At 42.0% G+C, this 22,475-nt stretch overlaps 1 protein-coding gene across 18 annotated transcripts in view; it reads right to left on the bottom strand.

Annotated features, from left to right (window-relative positions):
- The window catches only part of pleca (plectin a), a 113,686-nt gene that overhangs the window by 8,745 nt on the left and 82,466 nt on the right, over window positions 1–22,475 (bottom strand). For 15 of the 18 annotated variants that reach the window (XM_083789378.1, XM_083789379.1, XM_083789382.1 and 12 more), the window contains 27 exons: window positions 21,651–21,817; window positions 19,098–19,213; window positions 18,763–18,869; window positions 18,400–18,519; window positions 18,182–18,277; window positions 17,864–17,998; window positions 16,985–17,071; window positions 16,501–16,655; window positions 15,779–16,133; window positions 15,318–15,395; window positions 14,266–14,427; window positions 13,939–14,043; window positions 13,515–13,610; window positions 12,623–12,748; window positions 12,033–12,185; window positions 11,289–11,443; window positions 10,760–10,886; window positions 10,471–10,654; window positions 10,204–10,224; window positions 9,275–9,432; window positions 8,592–8,770; window positions 7,790–7,928; window positions 6,618–6,974; window positions 6,185–6,268; window positions 5,988–6,092; window positions 5,445–5,543; window positions 223–3,573 (listed from right to left, as the gene is read on the bottom strand). In XM_083789378.1, the coding sequence (XP_083645504.1) occupies window positions 223–3,573; window positions 5,445–5,543; window positions 5,988–6,092; window positions 6,185–6,268; window positions 6,618–6,974; window positions 7,790–7,928; window positions 8,592–8,770; window positions 9,275–9,432; window positions 10,204–10,224; window positions 10,471–10,654; window positions 10,760–10,886; window positions 11,289–11,443; window positions 12,033–12,185; window positions 12,623–12,748; window positions 13,515–13,610; window positions 13,939–14,043; window positions 14,266–14,427; window positions 15,318–15,395; window positions 15,779–16,133; window positions 16,501–16,655; window positions 16,985–17,071; window positions 17,864–17,998; window positions 18,182–18,277; window positions 18,400–18,519; window positions 18,763–18,869; window positions 19,098–19,213; window positions 21,651–21,817 (7,017 nt within the window). The remainder of the gene's footprint in view (window positions 1–222; window positions 3,574–5,444; window positions 5,544–5,987; window positions 6,093–6,184; window positions 6,269–6,617; window positions 6,975–7,789; window positions 7,929–8,591; window positions 8,771–9,274; window positions 9,433–10,203; window positions 10,225–10,470; window positions 10,655–10,759; window positions 10,887–11,288; window positions 11,444–12,032; window positions 12,186–12,622; window positions 12,749–13,514; window positions 13,611–13,938; window positions 14,044–14,265; window positions 14,428–15,317; window positions 15,396–15,778; window positions 16,134–16,500; window positions 16,656–16,984; window positions 17,072–17,863; window positions 17,999–18,181; window positions 18,278–18,399; window positions 18,520–18,762; window positions 18,870–19,097; window positions 19,214–21,650; window positions 21,818–22,475) is intronic. The other 3 variants (XM_083789388.1, XM_083789386.1, XM_083789385.1) reach the window with 1 other exon arrangement.

The following is a 22,475-nucleotide window of genomic DNA, read 5'->3' as shown; positions in this document are numbered from 1 at the left end:
AAAGTACACAAAACAAAAGTACAGTAAGACTTAGTAATAATAACACTAATGTTTGGGGGATCCATGTAAGTTGCTGAACATGTTATTATCAGTCTCTGCAACGTACATTATAATTAGAAATGGGCCACTGTGAAAAGTTAGTACTCGTAAAATAATATTGTTAATTTAAACAGTTTATATACATACAGTATATCTTCACGTTTTTTATCTATATCGCAATACCTCTTTAGACTTATTCTGAAGCTCTGTTGCCTCTTTTTTCAGCTTCTCCTTCTCCTTTTCAAGCTCAGCAATTGCTTTGCGTAAATCATCAGCCTCTTTGGTGCTCTGTAGTCTCTGTGTCTCCAATTTCTTCACAACAGTCTTGTCTACTGTGTCTTTCTCTGTCTCCTGCAGGCGGGCTCTGATGTCTTCCGCTTGTTTCTTGAACTTTCTAGCCTCCTCCTCTGCCTTTGTCTGAGCATCACTGAGCTCTGTCACCCTCAGTTTTAGCCTCTCTGCCTCAGCAGAAGCCTCAAGTTGCCTCTTGCGCTCAGCCTCCAGTGACTTCTGGAATTCCTCAGTCTCTGCACTGAGGCGCTGCTGCATCTGTTGTTTGTCTTCCAATAGTTTCTTAGCCTTCTCCTGTGCCTGGTTCTTTTCTTTCTGGAGTTCCTCCGCTTCAGCTTTCAGCTTACTAGCCTCTTGAATGGCTTGCATTTTCTCCTTTAACATTTTATCTGCAAGCGCTCTCTGTTCTGCCAAATCAGCTTCAGCTATCTTTCTCTGTCGTGCTGCTTCCTGAGCTTCCACGCTTAGTCTGGCTGCATCCTCAGCCAGGCTCTTCATTTTTTCAGCTTCCTCTGCAAGGACTTTCTTTGTGTTGTCTTTGTCTTTCTTTATGAGGCGCTTGTTTTCTTCCTCAATTTTTTGCTTGAGCTTCACTAGCTCCTCCATATGAATCTTGACTTTAGAGAGCTCCTCTTCAACTTGAGCTTTTTGCTTGCAGGCATCATTGACTTCACCCTTCAGTCGCTGCAGCTCCTCGTCCAAAACAGATTTCTGCTTATCTGTGTCCTCCAGTTTCAGTTTAACCTTCGACAGCTCCAGCTCCACCTGAGACTTCTGTTTAAGGGTTTGTTCTGCTAGTTTCTTGTGCTTAATCATCTCTGTATCTGCTGCCTTCTTTTGTTCTAGAGCCGCTGCCTCAGCTTTAGTTCGCTTGGAGGCCTCCTCCTCTGCCTCCTTCCTCAGCCTCTCTGCATCCTTCTGAGCTTTGGCTTGTTTGGCAGCTTCCTCCTCCGCAGATTTCTTCTGCTTTTCAGCCTCCTCAGCTTTTTGACGGAGCAAGGCAGCCTCTTTCTCTGCTTTCTCTTTGGCTTTCTCTGCAGCTTGTGCAAGTTTCTTGGCATTTTCAAATTCCTCTTTGAGCTTATCCTGAGCAAGACCGTCCTCCTTCTTCTTGATGAGAACCTCTTGTGCTTTCTGCTCAGCAGCACTGCATTTTTGAGCTGCCTCTTTGGCCAGAACGATATGTTTCTCTGCCTGTTTGTCAGCCACCTCCTTCTGCTTATTGGTCTCTGCAGCTTTCTTCTTGAGACGTTCAACTTCCTGCTGAGCAGCTTTGCATTGACGAGCAGCCTCCTCCTCGGCAGCGGTGATCCTCTTGACTTTCTCCTCAGCTTCTTTCCTTTTCTTCTCTTCCTCTAAAGCAAGCTTTTTCAGTTTATCCGCCTCTTCCTCTGCTTTGAGTTTGCTCTTCTGGGTTTCCTCTGCAATGCCCTTTAGCTGGTTGAGCTCCTGCTCCAGATCCAGCTTGCCTTTCGATGCTTTCTCAAAGCTGAGTTTGATGACACGTATTTCCTCTTCAACCACCTTCCTGTGCTTAAGCGTTTCCTCCACTATCGTTTTCTGCCTCTTTAATTCATAGTCAGAGGTGTTCTTTAGTTGTGTGATTTTCTCCTCTATATCTTGTTTATGCTGTGCTGCTTGGTCCTCCAGAATCTTTCTCTGATAAGCCTCCTCCTCAGCATTCCTTTTCAGCCTTTCATTTTCTGCCTGTTTATCTTTCAGGGCAATCTCAGCTTCAGTCTTCAGGCGAGTTGCTTCATTGATGGCAGCCAGTTTTTCCTTGAGTATCTTCTCAGCTTCAGCTCTTTGCCGAGCTGCCTCTTCCTCTGCCACTTGCCTCTGCTTTTTAGCTTCTTCTGCTACTGATCTGAGCCTGGTCGCCTCTTCGGCGAGTTGCTTCATTTTTTGCACCTCAGTTTCAAGGAGCTGCTTGCTTTTTTCCGTATTAGACATCGTGTCCTTCTCGGCTATCACCTTTAACTGAAGAAGCTCATCCATTTCACGTCGGACTTTAGCCAGCTCCTCTTCCAGCTGTTGTCTCTGGCTCTCCGCAGCGTTCACCTCATTTTTCAGACGCTGGAGCTCACCATCCAACAGAGACCTCTGTTGTTCCGCGTGCTCAAAGTCAGCCTTGAGACGGATACATTCTTGCTCTGCAGACAGCTTTTGCTGGGCTGTTTTCTCTGCCATTCTCCTCTGCTTTTCCAGCTCTTTCTCTGCATTGTCCTTTTGTTTAAGGGCAGCTTCTTCAGCCTTAGCCCTTTTCTTGGCATCTCGCTCAGCCTCCACCTTCTGCCTCTCTGCATCCTCCTGAGCCTGGCTTTTCTTGTGGGCTTCTTCCTCCGCTTGAAGCCTCAAGCGGAGCGCCTCATTGGCTTTCTGTCTCCATGTCTCAAGCTCCTTCTCTGCCTGCTCTCTAGCTCTGTTGGCCTCATCCTGTTGCTTCTTGAGTCGCCCTGCCTCCTCTTGCAGCTGCAGAACGGTACCTTGCTCCCTCTTCAGCGATTCCTCCAGCTTAATCGCCTTTTCATTAAATGATGTATTTTTACTTTGTAGCTCGGTGGCAGCACTCTTCTGTGCTACCTCCTCAACCACCTTGATCTGCCTGTCTTTCTCCTCCTCAGCCTGTTTCATGCGCCTCTCTGCCTCTTCCGCTTGCATTTTGAATTGCTGCAGGTCATCCAAGGCTTTCTGCTTTTGCTTGGCAGCCTCTTTCTCGGCATCCGATTTGCGCTTCAGCTCCTCCTCTGCATTTCGCTTCTTCTGAGTCTCTTCGGCGACCTGCTTGCGGAGCCTCTCTGCCTCCTCCTGAGCGCCTTTCCTGAGCTCCTCAGCATCATCAGCCCTGTCTCTGAGTTGCTGCAGCTCAGCCTCGGCTGTGGCCTTCTGCTTTAGCGTGGTCTCCAACTGGACTCTGATGATGTGGATTTCTTCCTCTATCTTGGTGCGGCTGTAGAGGGCCTCTTCTACCTGTTGATTCTTGGATTTGATTTCCTGCTCTGAGAGACTCTTCAGTTGGTGCAACTCTACTTGTATGTTCTGCTTCTGCTTCTCAGCATCCACAGCGACGTCTTGCCGCCTGTTAACCGCCTCTTCCATTTTGAGTTTTAGTGTCTGGGCTTCTTGCTCTGCTTTGGCCACAGCTTTAGCATGGGCATCTGCTAACTGTTTTTGTTTATCTAACTCTGCCTGCATCTCTGCCATCTTTCTCCTCTCCTCTTCTTTTTGTTTTTCAGTAGCTTTCTGTATTAGTAGAAGCAATGAGGGAGTAGAGGAGATAAAGGAAAATGTTATATTATGTTATTATTTTATTATAATTATGTTATATAATAAAATACATTAGTTGTAAAACATGTAGGTACATACATGAGATATGTAAATACATGAGAATATTGTGTTATGCTTAAAGGTAATCAGGAAATTAATACATTTGTTTTAACGACAGAAAGAAATACTGTATTGGGAAATGCTTGTCATGTTTATTCAATGTATGGCATACAGAATGAAACGTTACGTCACAACACAACAAAACAGGAGACTTGAGGTCTTGAATGGCTTCATGCAGCTGAGGTATCTTTCCTGATTGATGTTGCTGATTGATCATACCTGTATAATTTGATATTGAAATCAAGTGGCACGTTTTTGGATGGACCCTGAACCCTCAAAAGAACTCAGATAGTGTTTAAGAGCGAAAAGACAGAGAGATTGAGGCGTAATAATTAGCAACATGCAAAGTGTATTATGCATAGTGGGTAAGCTTTAAATGATTTTGCAAAACAACAATTATAAAAAAATAACCAATCATTAAAATATATTTATATCAAAGGATTTGTATGGAATTAGTTAGCAGTGATTCAGATTCGTAGTTTTGCTTTGAAGCACACCAATCTGGAATACCTTTACCATGAGGAATAGCATAGTGATGCAGCATGATCTTCATATAACGTGATGTGCAAAATGACCTTGGATTAAGGTGGCACTGCCATTTAAAGATAATAATCCAAGATCACGTTGCTCCCAGTGTGAGAAGCAGACAAGTTTAACATAAAGAGATGATGCATATTTATCTTAAGTATGACTGTGACATAGTGAGCTGAGCTCCGTAAGTATATGATGATAGCTGCATACTGTTTGATGTTTGGCTCCATATTATACGTAGCCTACTGTGGATGCAGAATTTATGTGTGGTATTCACTTGGCAGCAATCTTCTCATGGCAAAGTCTGTATACATTCTGTTCTTTAGAGTTTGTGTTATTTGTCATCCACAGTAAAAGAGCCAAAAATAATGACAGTATGTCATTGTCCAAAGACCACACACACATGAGTGACAGATAGACATGGGTCTGATGTTAAAACGGAAAGTGAAAGAGTGTAGAGGGGATGTTTCTTTTAAATACCTGGTGCTTTGGGGTTAATTCACCTCTTAAGAGCCCAAACATGATTTCTATTCATCATGACAAAGCACTGGCAAGCAATACAAAATAAATTAAAAAGGCAAACAAAATACAAGGTTAGAAAAGCAAGGGAAGGGGGTAAATAAAGCATTCATTTGAAACAGAATAAGTCTGAGGGAACGATCGAGAAGCCAGCCTGAAGCATCTCAACCACCAGTGTGAGTAAAGGAATAAATAACATAAAAAAACTGTATTGCAAGCATCTGGAAAAATATAACTGAGAGGGTCTAATGCCAGTGCCAAATCAGCATTACATGTACGTAAAGGCTTCTAATTGAGAGGCACGTTATGTTGTGACAAAATAGACAGTGTGGGGGGGAAATGAGAGACAGGTAGTGTTGAGAGCAGATGAGCTGCAACACTAGCACTATAAAATGTTAACTATTTGCGCTACATTAACAAAATTTGTATTCAACACTTTGCATACTACACTGTAGATTTAATTAGCATTCTTAAATTCATTATGGATTCAGAATCTTTGAATTTTGAGTGCCATCATTCTGTAGTTTCATAGAAAATGACAAATGATTTCCCATACAATCATTTGAATAGGTTTAAGCGTTTTTTGTTGTGGATTTTATTTAGTTAGTATAATGTTTTATGTTACAGAGGGCGGCTGCAGCCTGCAGCTCGCATTCTGTTTAATGTGTGCAATGTACCTCGTCATCCTCCAGGCGGCGCTGTGTCTCTGTGATGAACTTGATGTACTGGCTGGTCAGAGTCGTCAGCTCACTGTATCGGGTTCTCAGAGTTACATACTGAAAGATATGTATTTTTAAGTTAACAGTAGTACATGTAAGCTTCTCTTATAGCTAGTTCATTAACACATTTAATCAACATCAGAGTTTCCTCCAGGTTTACAGACCATTATAGGACCCTATTCTACAGCAGTAATTGATTGAATCTGAAGCCTGACACACACCGGCTGCGACCGTCTGCGGTGCGTTGCCGCGCGGCGCCGCCTGGAAAATAGAACTGGGTTCTATCAGCGCGCCAGGCGCCGCGACGCGGCGGACGGAGCCGGTGTGCGTTAGGTTCATTGAAAATAATGGAGGCGGCTGTGTCCGACGCGTGGCGCCGCGCGGCGGACGCAGCCGGTGTGTGGTGGGCTTGAGACCGCATCAGAATATCCAACATATTTCTGCTATTGTCAGTTATAAAGATAAAGGTATCTGATAAGGAACGCAAATCTGTACACATACTTCCTGAATGATATTGTCAGATGCAGACTCTATTTTAGCTTTCTTCAGAGGAGATGCTATGGGTTCCTGGAGTGCTTTGTAGGTCACAACCTGGAGCTCATAATCCTGTGGAAGAATAAAACATTAAAAGTGAATTAGTAAAATTAATATACTGTAAAGAAAATGTCTTTATAAGATGTGATGATTTATGTAAATACCTTGACTGAATCAATATATGCCTTTGCATATTTCTGGTAATCTTCAACCTTGTCTTTGTTTTTCTCAACCTCTTCTAGGAGTTTCTGTATTAATACAGGACAATGTGAAAGTAAACTATCAAATAAGGAAAGCCATAATTCATTATGCAAAGTGTACTGCAGTGTACATACAAAAGTGACAAAGAGCTCCCTCTCCTGGTTGCAATCATTCACAAGAAAATCCCCATTCACTTTATCTATGACAATATGAAATAATTTCTCATGACAAAATGAACTACAATCACATGGTGAATAATTGTTTTAAAATCTAAACAAAATATCATCTTTAACTTTCTGAAATAACTATGATGGGTTTCCTTCTTTATACCAACAGCCTACGGTATTGATTCTACCCAGTTTTAACAATGAAAGCTGGGATGTAGTCCTAGCCTACCTTTTCCTGTGCCAGCTGCTCCTTGAGAGCCTTGCTATTACCAATGGGAACGGCCTGGATCTCCTCCTGCCTTTGCTTGGCCTCAGTGAGCCAACAGATGAGCCAGTCATAGCTCTCACGGTAGTGGTGCATCTGGCGCCCCAGCAGGTCCAACTCCCGCTGCCTCAGGTCGATCTGGCCGAACACAGCCTGCCAGCGCTCCAGCAGATTGCTGACAAGCTGACGGTAGTGGTCCAACTCTGCATCTCGTTCGCTGTGCACCCGTGTCATCTGGTCATTGACGGTTGTCGCCTTCTTGAGGTCGTCCTGCAAGCGGTCAAATATGGCCTGGTCGGCCTCTGCCTCGCTGCGCATTTTCTGTTGGAGAGAGAGAAACAGAAAGAGAGATGTTTTTCTTTCTCAAAAAGAAACGTGATCACATTACCCCAGTCCTATCCTCCCTCCACTGGCTCCCCGTCCATTTTATAATTGATTTTAAGATCCTGCTGTTTGTTTTTAAAGCCCTAAATGGACTCGCCCCCATGTACCTATCCGAACTCACAAAACCGTACGTCCCAACAAGACCCCTTAGGTCAGCTGACAAATTGCTTTTGACTAATCTTCCCATAACTAACTGTAAAACCAGAGGTGACCAGGCCTTTGCAGCGGCTGGTCCTAGACTCTGGAACGGCTTACCCATCCATGTTCGCTCTGCCCCCTCATTAGAGGCCTTTAAATAATAATAATAATAATAAAGACACATTTCTTCACTATGGCCTTCTTTGACACTGCTTGATTGTATATTTTGTGTAGCTTTGTAATTGTTCTTAGCTCCTTTTATTCTTAGTTTTTCCTTCAATTTGTACCATGCATTTTAATTGTGTTTGTGTTGTTGCTCTTTGTTTTTAAACCTGTACAGCACTTTGGTCAGCCATTGATCGTTGTAATATGTGCTTTATAAATAAAGTTTGAGTTGAGTTGAGTTGAGTTGAGTTGAGAGAAAGAACAGTGTCATTAACAAAGACAGATAGAACATCTCAAATTGTTCAACATCCACTTGTGTTTTACCGGTGCTTAAAACTTCTGCCTTCACGGTACAGGTTTGGATGAAAGTGTCCACCAATTCTATCCTATGCATAAAACCATGCACAGATAAACAATAACAATGTGTTTCCTTTGCCAAGAGGTAATACCTTTAGCTGGTTGCGATAATTCTCCACTTCCTTTTCATCTGTGGGCACGTTGTTGACATCGCATAGATGGGTCTCGTAATTCTTCAGAGCATCTTCTGCATCTTTTGTGCTGCGAATCACTACATCAATGGTCTTTAGCCTGAAGGCAGAAAATTTATTCTGTAAGGTCTAATGTATATTCTCGTTTTGAGGCTTAAGGAGCCTGACAATGGTTTTAGTTTGCGTTAAGCAAATTTTTAGTTGTTATTTTTTTTTAATATATCTTTTATCCCACGATTTTGTAACCCATTTTTCACCCCTGTGTCAATCGTCTAATGTGATCCTGGGCTCTACACACCCTCCACCAACCTAGTCCCCTGGGGGACAAGGGGAGAGCAACGGACTTGAACTCATGCTTCCTTCATGCCTGAGTGTCCAAGTTGCTCCTTTACACCTGACAGGGGGGAGTTTCCCTGGTTGGACGTAGCGTGTGGAAGGAACACGTTATTCCAACCAGTTCCTTTCCCCTCCATCAGGCGCCCCGGCTGGCCAGGGGGAGGCAGTTTAGTGACCAGGATTACTGCATGTTTTTTGTGAGGGTACCTACCCCCTAAGCAAATTAACTCATAGCTCTAGTTTGCGTTAGAAACCTCTGGATGGTTTGGGTCACAGTCACGTGAATGCTAATAAACCTGAATTAGTTAAATGGTTAGCAAAATCGCTGTTCAATTGAAAAAAAAAGATTCCTCTAAAAATACTGAAGTGAATCTTGGAATCAGCAAATCAATAATAGTCCAAATAATTGATAGTCATGGTAACTTACTTGTCCAGGTAAACAGAGGACAGACTGTAGATATGATCCATCTTCTTCAGGGTAACATCCAACTCAGAGCGCAGCATCGGAGCAGTGTTGGACTGTTCAGGAGAGGCCAGAACCTCTTCTGTCTTCTCAGCCATGCTGTTCAGTTCTTTTTTCAATCCCTCCAACTCTGACTGCACTTTCTGTTTTCAAGAAAAGAGGGGAGAGAATTAGTAGAGCACCCAGCCACACACTATATATATATATTTTATATACACATACTAGTCCTTACCAGTTCAAATATATGAACACCAAATTACGTACAGTGTATTTTGAGGTCTACTCAGTACTGGGGCTGGGGGGGGAGTTGTTAAGGATGAGCTTGTGAAGTTGGGATGGGCACAAAACAAATAGTAATATTTTAAGTTCCACTTCACAAAATAAATTCCAGGAAATCCTGTCCGGATTTTGACTGTGTTCTGTAGCTCACTGTTCCATTCGCAACACGCGACAAATAAACACCGCACAGAACTGCTTCTCTCTTCTGCATGCGGTCATAATGTCAGGGGGACATCTCTGATAAATGACTAAATATGCACTGAAAGGTAACTACAGCAACTCTACTCACTCCCAGTCCCCTTCTATTCATAACATAATTGTGTCTTCATAATTACATACAGTATAAATATTGAACTTTCAGTCATTACCATCTGTTCTGCGGTCTTCAGTGCGCAGGCTTTGAGTGGCTCTTTATCCACCAGCTGGCGGAGGCGTGTGACGGTCCGATTCTCACAGGCTTCCAACCTCAGACGCAGGTCCTTCAGCTTCGTTAGGTAGATCTTACACACAGACTCATCCTGCTCGCCTGGAGAGGTGAGGGAAAAGATGATTTAGGTGAGACGATTAGAAAAAGGATGTACCGTATTAGGACAGAACAAGGGTAGAGCCAGATAAAGCCAGGATTGACTCCAAAATCAAGTATAAATGACAAGTTTCATTGCAAAGTGAGACGTCCACCATTTGATCATTTCGAGGTGCACATTGTCAAAGTGACATAAATTAGAATTGTGATAAATGATTTGCTCTCGCTCTCCTTGGTTATAAAATATTTTACAGAATGTATTCATTTGTATTTTTGGAATAGTGCACTGCAAACACCAGGCAACATTTTAGCATGCTGGACATAAAAAAGTGTTTTAGAATGAAACCCCTCAAATACACAAGTTTTCTACTTTCATATTAAAATCAAGTTCTCGTGATTTGCCTTAAGAGGGAGAGAACAGCATTTGCATCTGATTGTGTATTAGTAGAATTTCTAACAACATTTGGAATTATTGCACGCTAACAAATCACTGCTTCATGCATTCATTCCATTAAGGATTATTACTTGAGCAGTTGTTTCATTCATTGGCACTCATTCTCATACAGTAGAAAACACACTTCAGTGACATGCATATAAACAGAACATTGAGACCAGTAAGAAAAACAGTGAAGATGTAGATTGAAAAGGTTGTGATTGGAAGAAGTTTGATGGAATGAAATGAAATGCCACAGCAAAAGCCTTGACAGCACACACAGCCCTCTACTGTACTCAACAAAAGCTACTCAGTCTGGCAAGGTAACCAGAGCACCTTACCTCCAGTGGGTGCAATGTAGCCTGCAATGTGAATTAAACAGTCAATGACATTTAAAAGTTTAAAATGGCCATGAGTAAAAATGAATTGAATTAAAGATGCCTGTCAACAGTTGTCTTTGCAACCAAAAAATGAAATGTATTGTGTTTAATACAATGTTAGAGACATATGTTTACCAATGGATAGCTGAATGATCCCACAATAATGTATGTAATACATTGTCAAGAACATAATTGCCACAGATTCTTGTGTAATTAGTGGGAATGTACCTTGCTCCACAGTGCTGACCAGAGAGTTGTAGTGCTGGTTGGACTTGTTGTAGCCGGCCTCCACTTGCATGCGGTCCTCCGCCCCAAAGAGCTGGGAGTCCTGGCTGTCTCTGAGGAAGCCCTGATAGTGCTGCTCCAAGTTCCTCAGTGCCAGCCTGTATTCCTCCACCTTAAGGGTCTTGAACTGCAGCGACATAAAAGGACGGGGTGATGAGATATGAAGATTGTGCTCGACTTAATTAAGAGCAACTGGCTTGAAGGCTTCTTTAGGGAACCTCGTAGTTTTTACCATGGTGATGTTCCAGGAGTTGATGATGTGGATGTCTCTCATTAGATACTGCCATGAGAGGAGGCTCCTCATGTCCACATTCATCGTCTGCCACATTGTCTGAAGTCTCTGGAGATTGCCGTCCAAACTGAAGAGAGGAGAGGTTGATGCACTTCATACGTACAAAATATGCATGCCTATTCAGAATGGAAGAGTGTTTAAGTATCAATGTCGTTGCTGTCGGGCAGAAACCTCTCTATATTTATGGTTATCTTTTGTAAATGAATGCCCTACTTCGTCATACAAGAGTGACAATAAACAATTAATCTACAAGCTCACAACACGCATTGTGACACATGAGCTTGTAGATATGCCATATGCTAGATGTGCTACATTATTTATGAACATTTTGGAATATTGAAACTGTGTCTGGCTTTTATCAATACTGAACCAAGTTTGTGATTAAATAAACATTGGATCCACTACAGCCATTTCATTTCCTTAAAAGTAACAGTTTTGAATATACATGGTAATGAGTTGCTCAGCTCACCTAGCAACACTGTTCACAGCCTCCTTATTGGTTGGTGGAACCAGGAAGCAGATGGAGGGCACAGTGGCCTCACTGCCTTGGTCATTCAGCACCCTCCACTTGTAGGGTTGAGAGTTGTTCAGCAGAGCACACTCATCCCCTCTATGAACCGTGATCTACGACAAGGTACAGAAGACATGGTGTGGCAGATGTGTGAAGAATAGAACCAAAGCCTTCAGATAAGGCAGTGCCTGATACTGTGTTTCTTTCTGAATGTGGAGCTGAATGTCATCAGCATTGTCTAAAAGCTATTAGCTTTATTCTCTCCTATGATCACTATCGCTACCTGGATCTTCCAGATGCAGGGAAAGGTGGTAAATGAGATTTTAACGATAAAACATTATCGAAACATTCCCATAAAAATACTCTCTCCCCATGCCTTCGGCCTGGTGGAGACAATAATGTGTAATACAGTGTGGATGATAATGACTTATGCGGGACATACACTGCTAGGTTTAGGGAGCTGGCATGCATACTAACAATGGTACTGTTACAGTAAGTCTGATTTATTCTGATTTATTTATTATTAGTGGCATGTCAGTGTTGCATACCGGAAATAAGAGCTTGTACATCAGCTATTTTTAGGGTGCAACCAAGTATAAATTAGGCGACACCATGTGACATACAGTACATACGGTACAAAGGAAATAAATACTGTATGCACCATATGGCACACAGTACAGTAATGTTATGTGATCTTCTCACCTCCATCTGTTTGAAGTCACAGACAGCCTGAATAGGCATCTTGCCCTTTATCGGGGTTGCAGGGTTACGTGGCTTCAGCTGCACGATGGTCTGAGCTCTACGGTTCAGACCCTCAAGGTGAGTTTTAAACTCTTTCAGCTGCTCTTTCTCATCCTGCAGAGGGGACAACGAAGAATAGAAATAAATGTACTGTCAACCGATTTAGAACTGAGGCACCTAAAAACACCTAAATCCTTTTACATCTGAGGGTTTCTGAATGAATGAATGAATGATTATAACAACAAGAAAGGTATAACAACGGTGTTCCAGGTCTAAATTGGTTAAATATAAATTTGTTTTTTTTCGGGCAGGCAGGGTGCCTCCCTGAGCTTGGTGCCCAGGGCTGCAGCACCTGAAGCCTATGTATTTAGCTGGGGCTGGCCAAAAACACAGGTCATCCCTTATCTTGTGCAACAGAAGAATATATTAATTTAGTTTTGTAACTAAAATAGCACAGAGAGAGTGAATGTATAGCTCCTAAACACTAACCATATGCTTGATTGTATTATGTACATAATACAATCAATAATCCTATTTATTGTTAACCTTACAGCTGCGTCCTGTAGCAAATCCTCCAGTCGAGTGACAGTGATGCTGCGGTCACACGTGTACTTCCTCTTCATCGTGTCGTTCATCTTCTTCATCTGATCCTCTGCCTCTTTCACATCATTGAAGAACTAGATAGACAAGTAATAATAAATAATTATTATTATTACTATTATCATTATTATTACTATATAATATATCATTATTATTATTATTATTATTATTATTATTATTATTCATTTTACGGGTCGCAAGTAAATACCCCTTTGTTTTTGTTTCCTACTTTATTTCTTAATTAATATTCCAAAATATGTTCCACCTTAAAGAATTCCAAAGAATTAAAAAGAGGGAAAGAAGTAGTGAAAACAGCACAAGCTCACAACAAGTCTCATCGCAACATGTTGTGAGCTTAATTGTAGCTTTTCATTAGTTTGGGTCATGTGGGGAGACATATGACATTTCTCTAGTGGTTTGGAAACCACTGCATTAAACAGTAAAACACAAACCATATGAAATCACTTACACAACTCTTCATGGTTAGCTGGTAAAATGCTAGACAAGTAAAATATAAACTCAGGAAGTTCATTAGATTAGAAGACCTGGGGTTCGATACCCCCAAATAAGTAACAGTTTAATTGAGTTATATTTCACAAGATGTTATCCCAATGAGATAATGTATAAGAACTATTCGGATCATAGGTTTGCCTCAATTCCACTCACAATTTAAGTACATACAGTTACAGAATTATGTACTAAATCTATCAACAAAAATCTTCTCTTATAGGGAACCCTGGCACAAACACTTTTCAAATGGGGATCCATGACCTAATTTGTATCAATTTAGGGGTCTAGCTGATGTTTTCTGGTCAGAAGGCAAGTGTGTGTTAATGGACTTACTTGGAAGTACGCTGTGTTCTCTTTCACATGGGATTCAATACAGCAGCACAGCTGAAGGATCCAACTCCACTGGGTCTGGAGGGCTGCAGTGAAAGCCTTGAGGAGAGAAGGATGAAAATAGCAAGATCGCACCAAGGTGAGATTGTGGATCAGTTATTTTCAGTGCACGACACAGACCCATATAGTAAATAAATACCAAACAAAGTAAATAAAACTCAAGTTAGAAAATACTACTAATGATTCTGAATGAGATATAAGGAATTTCATACATTATACAACCTATAGTAAAAACACCAAACATATACTAATACAAATGACATAACTACTGCATACCTACATATAATAACTTAATAAGTTATAACTACTGCCAACGAAACCGTATTTATTGTGTTACACAGCTTAAGACAATAAATCAGTTCTATACCTCTATGGTCTTCCTGGCAGGGTGTCCGTCCTTCAGTAGCTTGTCTCCTGTGGTCTGCACATTGTTCGTCTTCTTCTCTCGTAGCTCCAGCTCTCTCATCAAACCCTGCTCCACAACAAGAAAGAATCATTCAGCATGATAGTTGATGATGAAGGGTTTTAATACAAAATGGGATGTCCATCGCTTGAAATAAGTGTAATTTACAGCTGTAAATGCCAATTATTATATTAATCATAATGGGTGTATTATACTGCAGGTAAAATAGTATAATTCTAACTTTCAACTATTCTACAACTTTTTTTGATGACACTGAGAAATCCTGCGTACCGAGTAGTTGTCTTTCTTAGCGGTCATGTTGGTGTTTCGATCGCTCCAGTCGTAGTTGACCTCCTCCTCCTCCTTTTCATTCAGCCACATCAGCTCTTTGGTTGCTGCGGTTACGAAAGCATGAAGCTCTGCTAGGTAGCGCAGACGAGCCTTGGAAGCGGTCTGCAGCAAATCATATTACGAAGAAACGGGTTAGGCGGAAAATAAAGAAACACAGAGCACCTTAAGAATTTGGGAGTGGAGAGGATGGAATGGCCTGCCGTGAGTCCAGACCTTAACCCAATTGAACACTTGTGGGATCAGCTTGGGCGTGCTGTACATGCGCTAGATTGACCAACATAACATTGGCTGACTTCCTGGTTCAGGAATGGGATGCCATCCCGCAGCAAAATGTGGCGAGGTTGATTACCAGCATGAGGAGGGGGTGCCAAGCTGTTGTGGCTATGTATGGATCTTCCACACTCTATACTAAGTTCTGTTCCCTGTTCTGAGTGTAAAATTGGCCAATATGTGTTGTTTCTTCCTTATTACTGTGAGTGCAATCATCCAATCCACGAAGCAACTCAAAGCAAGGGTTGAATACCAACCATTTGACATTTTGGCAATTTTTTTACAAGCTATACCTCGTTGTAAAGGAGATATAATTGACCAAAGTTACGTTCCGAAATTTTTGTGGGGAGTTTACTTATTTACTCTTGAACCCAGCATCCATGTTCTGTGGGGAACATTAACCAAAAACAGCCGATCTACAAGTTTGAGCTTACAGATTTGGTGTAAGTAAGCATTGCTAAGCCATTAGGGCAGGACTCAGGAGCCTATCTCCTGTCGAGGCAGCTTGATGTACAAGTACACCCCCTGGACATGGGTTATGAACTTATGACGCTAATATGTTGCAGGGTGTAGAGGGGGGGGGGGGGGGGGGGGGAATTGGTCCAAGTAGAAAGCCAACTCTGTTTATTGTAACCGCTAAACACCTATTCTCCAAGTCTACTGGATGTTTTCAGCTTCTTTGCAACTTTGATCATTGATCAGTTTTTAAGGTTGTAACTTACCAGAAGTCTTCCATACTGCAGCTCGAGCTGGGACAGATAGTCACGGTAGGCACTTTTACTCACAGGCGAGACCTGACTCTGGATCAGAGAAAAGACAATTAGAACAAATGTAAACGACAAACTCACTTTTTTACTTCACTTTATCAGTCAAGCAGTCAGGTGATCCATGGCGACATTAGAAAGTCTATATGATCTATGTTTTGCCATATTTGGATGTGCTGGTATCATCTTGTGTGTTGAAAGTAACCGTGAAGCATGCAAACCCAATGGTGCAAAGGATCTGGTTGTGCTATGCTAGATCAAAAGTACTAAACCGTGTGTTGCGTGAGCGTGCTGGTCTGTTATATTAAAGAAATACAGCTTTTTTGTCATTGGTGAAAATATGGCTCTGAAATTATCTTTCAAGTTTTCTTATCTTGGTTGTGTTTATCGGTGTAATAATATATCTCAGAGGAGCACACCTCATCAGCCTTGGCCCTTTCGATCTTGGAGCGGAACTCTTCCACAGACTGGTGCAGACCACGGTGGCTTCCCAACTGAGACTCCACTGTGGGCAGGTCACTTCCCCACTCCCCCTGGTCTACCCGTCGCTGGTTCTCCTCCACCCAGCCCAGCAGGTCCTGGATGTAGCGCAGGGTCACCTCATCCAGTTCCGGCCTCACCCTCATGGCGGACTGCTGCAGCGTCTGGGAGCTCTGAGTCTGCACCTGCTGAACCATCTGAACCATGGGGATCTGGGCCGTGCTCACACCAGACTTGAGGCGCAGGTTGAACTCACTGCGTAGGTTCACCAGCCTCTCGTGAAGGCGGTAAACTCTGGACACATCAGTAGAACAATACAGCAATACATCAATCAGAGTGAACGGGAGGAAAAATTATCAACAATTATTTTTTACAAACTATACTATGGAAGGTATGCGCATAAAGTGAGTGTCAAATCGAGTGGAAAAGTGAGTTTAATGTATGGGCTGTCAAGGCCAGAAAGTACTTTTTTGCCACTCAGTAGACGTTCCCGCATAACTTCCATGTATGATGATGTGCATAACCTGTATAATATTGGGTAGACAATCATGCGTTGTGTTGAGGCACGTTGTGAGGTTGTAGCTAAATCCTATACTGTAATCAACCTATACATCCATAGTACGGGTGAATCCAACAATCTACGGTAATTCAAATTTCAGACCTGCGATACATTTGCTCAGCTTGAAGGTGCCGACCGTCTTTGAGCAGCTGAACGTCGTTGAAGAGGAATCTGATCATTCCCTCCGCTTTCTCCAGGTCTGTCTCCATCTCCCCTGAGTGCTGAGCAGGCTTCCCTGAACTCAGCATCCTCATGTCCTGCAGAAAACATGGGAGAATGGATTGATTTTCTTGCCGTTTGTTTTCTGTTATCTTTGTTTGGCCGATTAGGCATTAAATCATTTTCATATCACTCATACCACTTGAATCCTAGCGTCCCAATTCTGGGTAAGTCATGATAAGCAATTCAGGCAAAATAGGCAAACATTCAGTGGAAATAGCTTAGGTATTTTCGACAAAGAAAACTGGTGTAAATGGGGGGAAAGTCAATAAAGTCAATAAATGTAATTTATTATTTATAATAAATGTAAATCTTGATTATGATTATATGCAAGAGCTGCAAGAGCATCATCAAGAATGTGTCTCACCGTTTGTAGCAGGCCCTCCACCTGGTTGAGCTGCTCCTCACACACCCCAGACTCCATCTGAACCTTACTGACAATCCTCTGGAGACGCTCCAGCCTGCGGTGAGGGTGGACAGGTCAGAGAAGCAACACCACAAACTTTATGTACAGTACATCAATGAGTCTGCTGCTTCATCTGATTCATTCAATTAATAACACAGGCTATGAGTACAAACTGTTTAAAAAGAGACAAAATGTTTAAATTGTATAGTGAGACGGTGATGCTAGGTTTTTGTTGTACGCAAAAAAAGGGAAAACAATCAGCATAATATACCATACACACCAGTGTACTTTCTCTAATTGGAAAACATGAAAGTGAAAATGTTTAAAAAGTGATGCACTCACTCCCTCTGCTGGCGAAATAAGACATTTAACACATAGCCATGATTCATAAAGGCCATCATGAAATCTTCTGTCCACAGGTCCTTTCTCTGCCTGATGTTGGAAGTTGATTGGTGACTCACAGTCAGCGCTGAAGTAGCTTTTCGTGAGTCTTGTGATAATATGTTACGCCCCGCAATAGCTCATCATTAGGAAAACAAATCTTGAAATAAACTAGGATACTCTGCAAAATGACCATAATATTGGGATCTGTATCTATTCTGTCTCTGTACCCATGAATTATAATGTGGTTTTTACTTTGACCTCACAATGCAGACTCAGTTTCCTTTTCAGCCAATGCAGGCTTTACAAGTTGGTTTATGAGTCACAAACCTCAGCTCCAGAGCGCCTGACTAATTTCTTGTGCCCAGTGGTATTTTACCAGTATTGTTCATAAGGTATTGGCAACAAACTTTAGCGTTTGCTTTGACAACAAGAATATGTGATGAGATTCACAAACACCACTTGCCGCTCAAATTCGGTCCTAAGCAGACGCTCTCGCTCCAGTATGGCGACGTGTAGACGGCCCCACTCCTTCTCCACATCAATGGGGTGGTACCCAGGTGGTACTTTAACATGGCCTGCCTGGACTGCACCCTACAAAGCAAAAATCCACAACTGCTGTAAGTGATACGTTTACAAAATCATCACTGCAATGTACAGGTGATGGTTTGAAGCATAACCCAAAAATAGTGTGTTGTGTAGTGTAGTGTAGTAAAAGTATATTTTGTCTATAACAGGCAATAAATATTACGCTACACACAGTACGATGACACTGACCTCAAAAGATTTGTAGATATATTTAGAGCGGTTCTTGTCTGCCTCTTTGGCGGGGAGCTCCGTTTCCTTGTACTTCATAAACTGCCGCCAAAGAACCTGTGTGTTAGAAAAGGATAGATTTGGACCAGATCTGCACTAACATCACCACCATGATCACCATCACCAGACACCCTGATTGTATCAACATCTGATCTTGAAGATAAGGAGAGCTCACTCACCTCAATCTCCTCATAGCTGGTGGGGAACTTCCTCTCCTCAAAGACAAGGATGTGATGTCTGATCCACTGTAACAGCATGGTGACCAGCTCGTAATACTCCTGCCAACGCAGCTCTAGCTCCTAAAACGAAGATGCAAACAGAGAACAGAGTTTATGTTAACTTTCAACTATGTACTGTAATCAGATACCACTGTGGTACCATGGGTACTACTTGTTGTTTGTTCATATACTTCAATACTAGAATGCCCAACAAATACAAGACCATTAAGTGAGAAAAACAGCCAGTCATGTTGCAGGTTACATTTCCTTTGACGACTGGTCACTGAGGCAGAATCAGTGTTTTAGCACAAAAGGAGCACTCACGTTAGCTTTCACGCCATCTTGAACATCAGGTACTCTGGGCATGACGTCATACATAGAGGAGACGTATGTAATGATGGATTTTTCATCTGGGTGTGGCACGTCCACATCTACGGGGGAGAAAGGAGACAGTTGTCAACAACTGACATTTTTTTAAGGGATTTATTTTTAATAAATGCAGGGAACAAAATAACTTTGTTTTGGCCAACATTCAAAGAAAGTCTTGTCTTAAGCTTAAGCAAGGTTTTTAACCTTATTCTTTTTCCTGCAAGCCACACACCAGACGTTTGTTTGGTATGCTTTTGTAAATGAATCAGAGTAATAGTGTTTTCTTTTACCCTCTGGGTCCAGCAGTCTGGTGACACCCAGCTCCCTCTCTGCCACACTGAAGGCCTGCTCCAGGTTCTCCTGGTTACTCTGGCGGTACACGTTGCCCATGTCAATCATAGTTGGCCTGGGGACATCAGACAGCCAGATCATAAATAATACATGACAACTCTACTACTACTTGAAAATTACTATGCCTGTCAATCACTTAAAGAATGTGAGTTGATTACGATTGAAGCTGGGAAATTTGTATTTGTATAAAAACAGAAATCGATTTTTAATTATTATTTGGTCCTCCTTCCCCCGTGCTGTTGAGCTGATTGTTACATAATTACACTTTTTTTTATGTTGCACCTGCCAGTCATCATTTTCCACATGCTTGCTGCTGGAGGCATTTTGATCATGACTGAAGTTTGATGGGGAGTTGATATCAGACAGGGCAGGCAAAAACGAGTCTAAAAAGAGTCTTTGCTAAAAGCTGGGCTTAATATTCCCCTGTTAATTTGTGCAGAAAGAAAGTAGACTTTGCACGCACACTGCCAAGAAGGTGATCACAGTCAAGTAGCGTGCAAATACAAGTAGCCCTGAGGGAATTTTATACACTTAAAATGGATGCACATCACAGGTAACAAACACCTCAATTACTATAAAGAATTAGCAAGTAAAATGCACCACTTCGTTTAGAAATACCAAAAAGGAACATAGTGAACACCAAATAACTTTAACATTGAAGGCAGATATTAGCTCTAACTTTGATGCTGGACAATGGACATTAATCTCTTAAACATAGAATAGAAGTCTTACACAGTTTGTGTGAGAAGTAATAAGAATGTACATGCATCAAAGATCATCCCAATCACCACCATTGGAAAGAATAAATAAATAAATAAATAACCGTACACTTGCACGATTCTCTGCACATAGTATTCCCCATGACCCCGGGGTGGATCCTTGTCCGCATAGCATGCTTTTCTGTAGGACAGTCTATCCCTGCTCAGGTGCACGGATCGGCTCGGCTCGGATCCCGTGTCGCTCTGAGATCCTCTGCTAGAGCGGGCCCTTGGGCTCTGGGGCCCCCTGCGCGAGTCTAAATACTTCTCGGTCGGGATGTCCTCGCACAGCATCACCACCCTGTCCTCCAGGTCGCTGGCGGAGCCAGCCACACTGCTGGAGGCACTGTTCAGTCTCTTAGAAGATAGATTTCTCTTCAGCTTCTTCATTGCAGCACGGGTCGAGGGTGCTGTGTTGCACTGTGGATTTCCTTTTATCCTGTGTCCTTTACAAATGCATCTGTCTAGTATTTGGCAGATGGTCCGACGTTGATAAAACTACTAGCCATTTTAAAGGATCATAGTTACTCTAACTTAATGAGAACAATCTCATTCTGGCTCCAATTGGTGACTTGCATCCAAATCCACGTTCTTTGTCCTCCTCTTTCTTTTGCTCTCTTCTGTTCTTCTCTACTTGAGGGATCGGAAAGCTCCTTGCAGCTTCAAATGTGTTATGGTACAGTGGAGCCCATCCTGCTCTACCTCCACAAAGAATCTATGGCAGAATGGTTAGCGTACTTGTGATTTGCTGCGACCTGCAGAGTCTCCAGAGCACATGCCCCTAGGGTATCTTATTCACAAATTGACGTGATACACCCTCACAGTAAAAAAGAAAAACATACTCTTATTTTATAACAAATGAGGCCAACTCAGGTTATATATGTTTTTTGGTGCAATAGTGTGTCGAGGGATCCTTCAAGTTTTTTGCATTTCCATGCAAACATAAATACCCATATAGAAATGTGTCAATTAATCTTGTGGCAAATACCATGCATGTTGAGAGCAAATTATGTTATTTTAAATACATAATGACTGATTGGTGTGACTGTGAATGATGTTTAACAAATGAACCACAAATTGCATCTCAAACTGAGATTAGATTCTCCTTGATACTTGACTAGTGGTGATTGACCACATGGTTGTCCTGACATGCTAAGTATTTTGAGGAGAATATTAATCTAACTGTACAACTGTAGGTATGCAGCAGTGACAGTGTCTTTACTGTACATACCCTGCAGCATGACAAGATCCCAGGACTGGGCAAGCTTGGGCAATCGTAAAATGGGTCGGAATAGCTAAAGATTTCTTTTTTTTTTACTACTCCATCAACTATACTACATAACTATACTACACGTCAGGGTTCATTTAACTATTGAGGTCGTCACAGACCGGGAGTCTGACGAATAAAAGATGTGAAAGTCGAGTATTTTGCTTCAAAACTATTCATACTGTTGATGTGACATTGATATCTTTATCTGTGGTGAAACATCTCCTCCTTTTGCAACATGTGTCCGTGTTCCTGTGATGCACCGGACCAGCCGTTCCAGGCTTGAGGCGCGTTGGCCTTTTGTTCTCAAGGTCTTATGAGTGCATTTTTAGCACTGACATCCCAGTTGCAATAATGCAAAGTTTGAGCTCGACAGAAAATGAATGAGTCTCAACCCCCCTGACTTGGATAGGCTGCATTCTCTGCCTGCTGGGCTAAACATAGACCAGTTTATTGTAGCATCTCACCTGTGTTTGTGTATGATGGCATTGAAGAGCTTGCCGTCCCTCCAGCTGGTGGTGAAGTTGTCACAGCGCATGCTGTGGTATCCCTCCACCATTCTCTGAGACCAAAGTAACAGCTTCTCCTTGGCTGTCATGTCATCTGATTGGCCATTCACCTGTATGTCTGAGATCTGGTGGAACAAAGTGAAAAACCATTACTAAATATTGTGAAATGTTTAATTATTGGTGTTTTTATTTAATTCTATTTTGTTTTTGATAGAATTAAATTTTGATGTTTGGTGCCATAAAATTAGCCAATCCGAAATTAATTAATTACTTGTTCAATGCTATACACTAAACAAATGCACTACTCTGTTGGTTGACAGGAGGGAAACCTTGTTTCAAAACACTAGTTGATTTCTTCCAGACTTTAGATGACTCACATCTCAAACCTTCCAGATACAGTGGCTGTATCTGGAAGGCATATGAAATCCTTTGCACTTACTGGTTTGGAAGAAAACCAAAACGATTCATGAGATCCGAGAACAGCAAAATTAGACTAAGCTAAATCTGCCAGAAAGTAGACTGAAAATGAATGTTGGCGTCTCCATGTCACAAAACCTACATGGGCAGATTCATTTTTATAACAGTTGGCAGTCTACTGTATGTAATGAGTCACAAGAACCCTTTTTTTCTCTCTCTCTCTCTCTCACTCATGAAAGATGAGACACGACTAAATACACAGGAGGCTTTATGGCGTAGAGATGTAAGCTGAATGCCAATGCTGTGTTGTTTACCTTTGTGGCTCATTGACAGAATGTCTAGCTGCCGGCTATTTTAAATGTATAT

Source organism: Protomyctophum parallelum, assembly GCF_964188405.1.
Source record: "Protomyctophum parallelum genome assembly, chromosome: 1".
NCBI lineage: Eukaryota > Metazoa > Chordata > Actinopteri > Myctophiformes > Myctophidae > Protomyctophum > Protomyctophum parallelum.
This window is presented reverse-complemented; position numbering and strand designations above follow the sequence as displayed.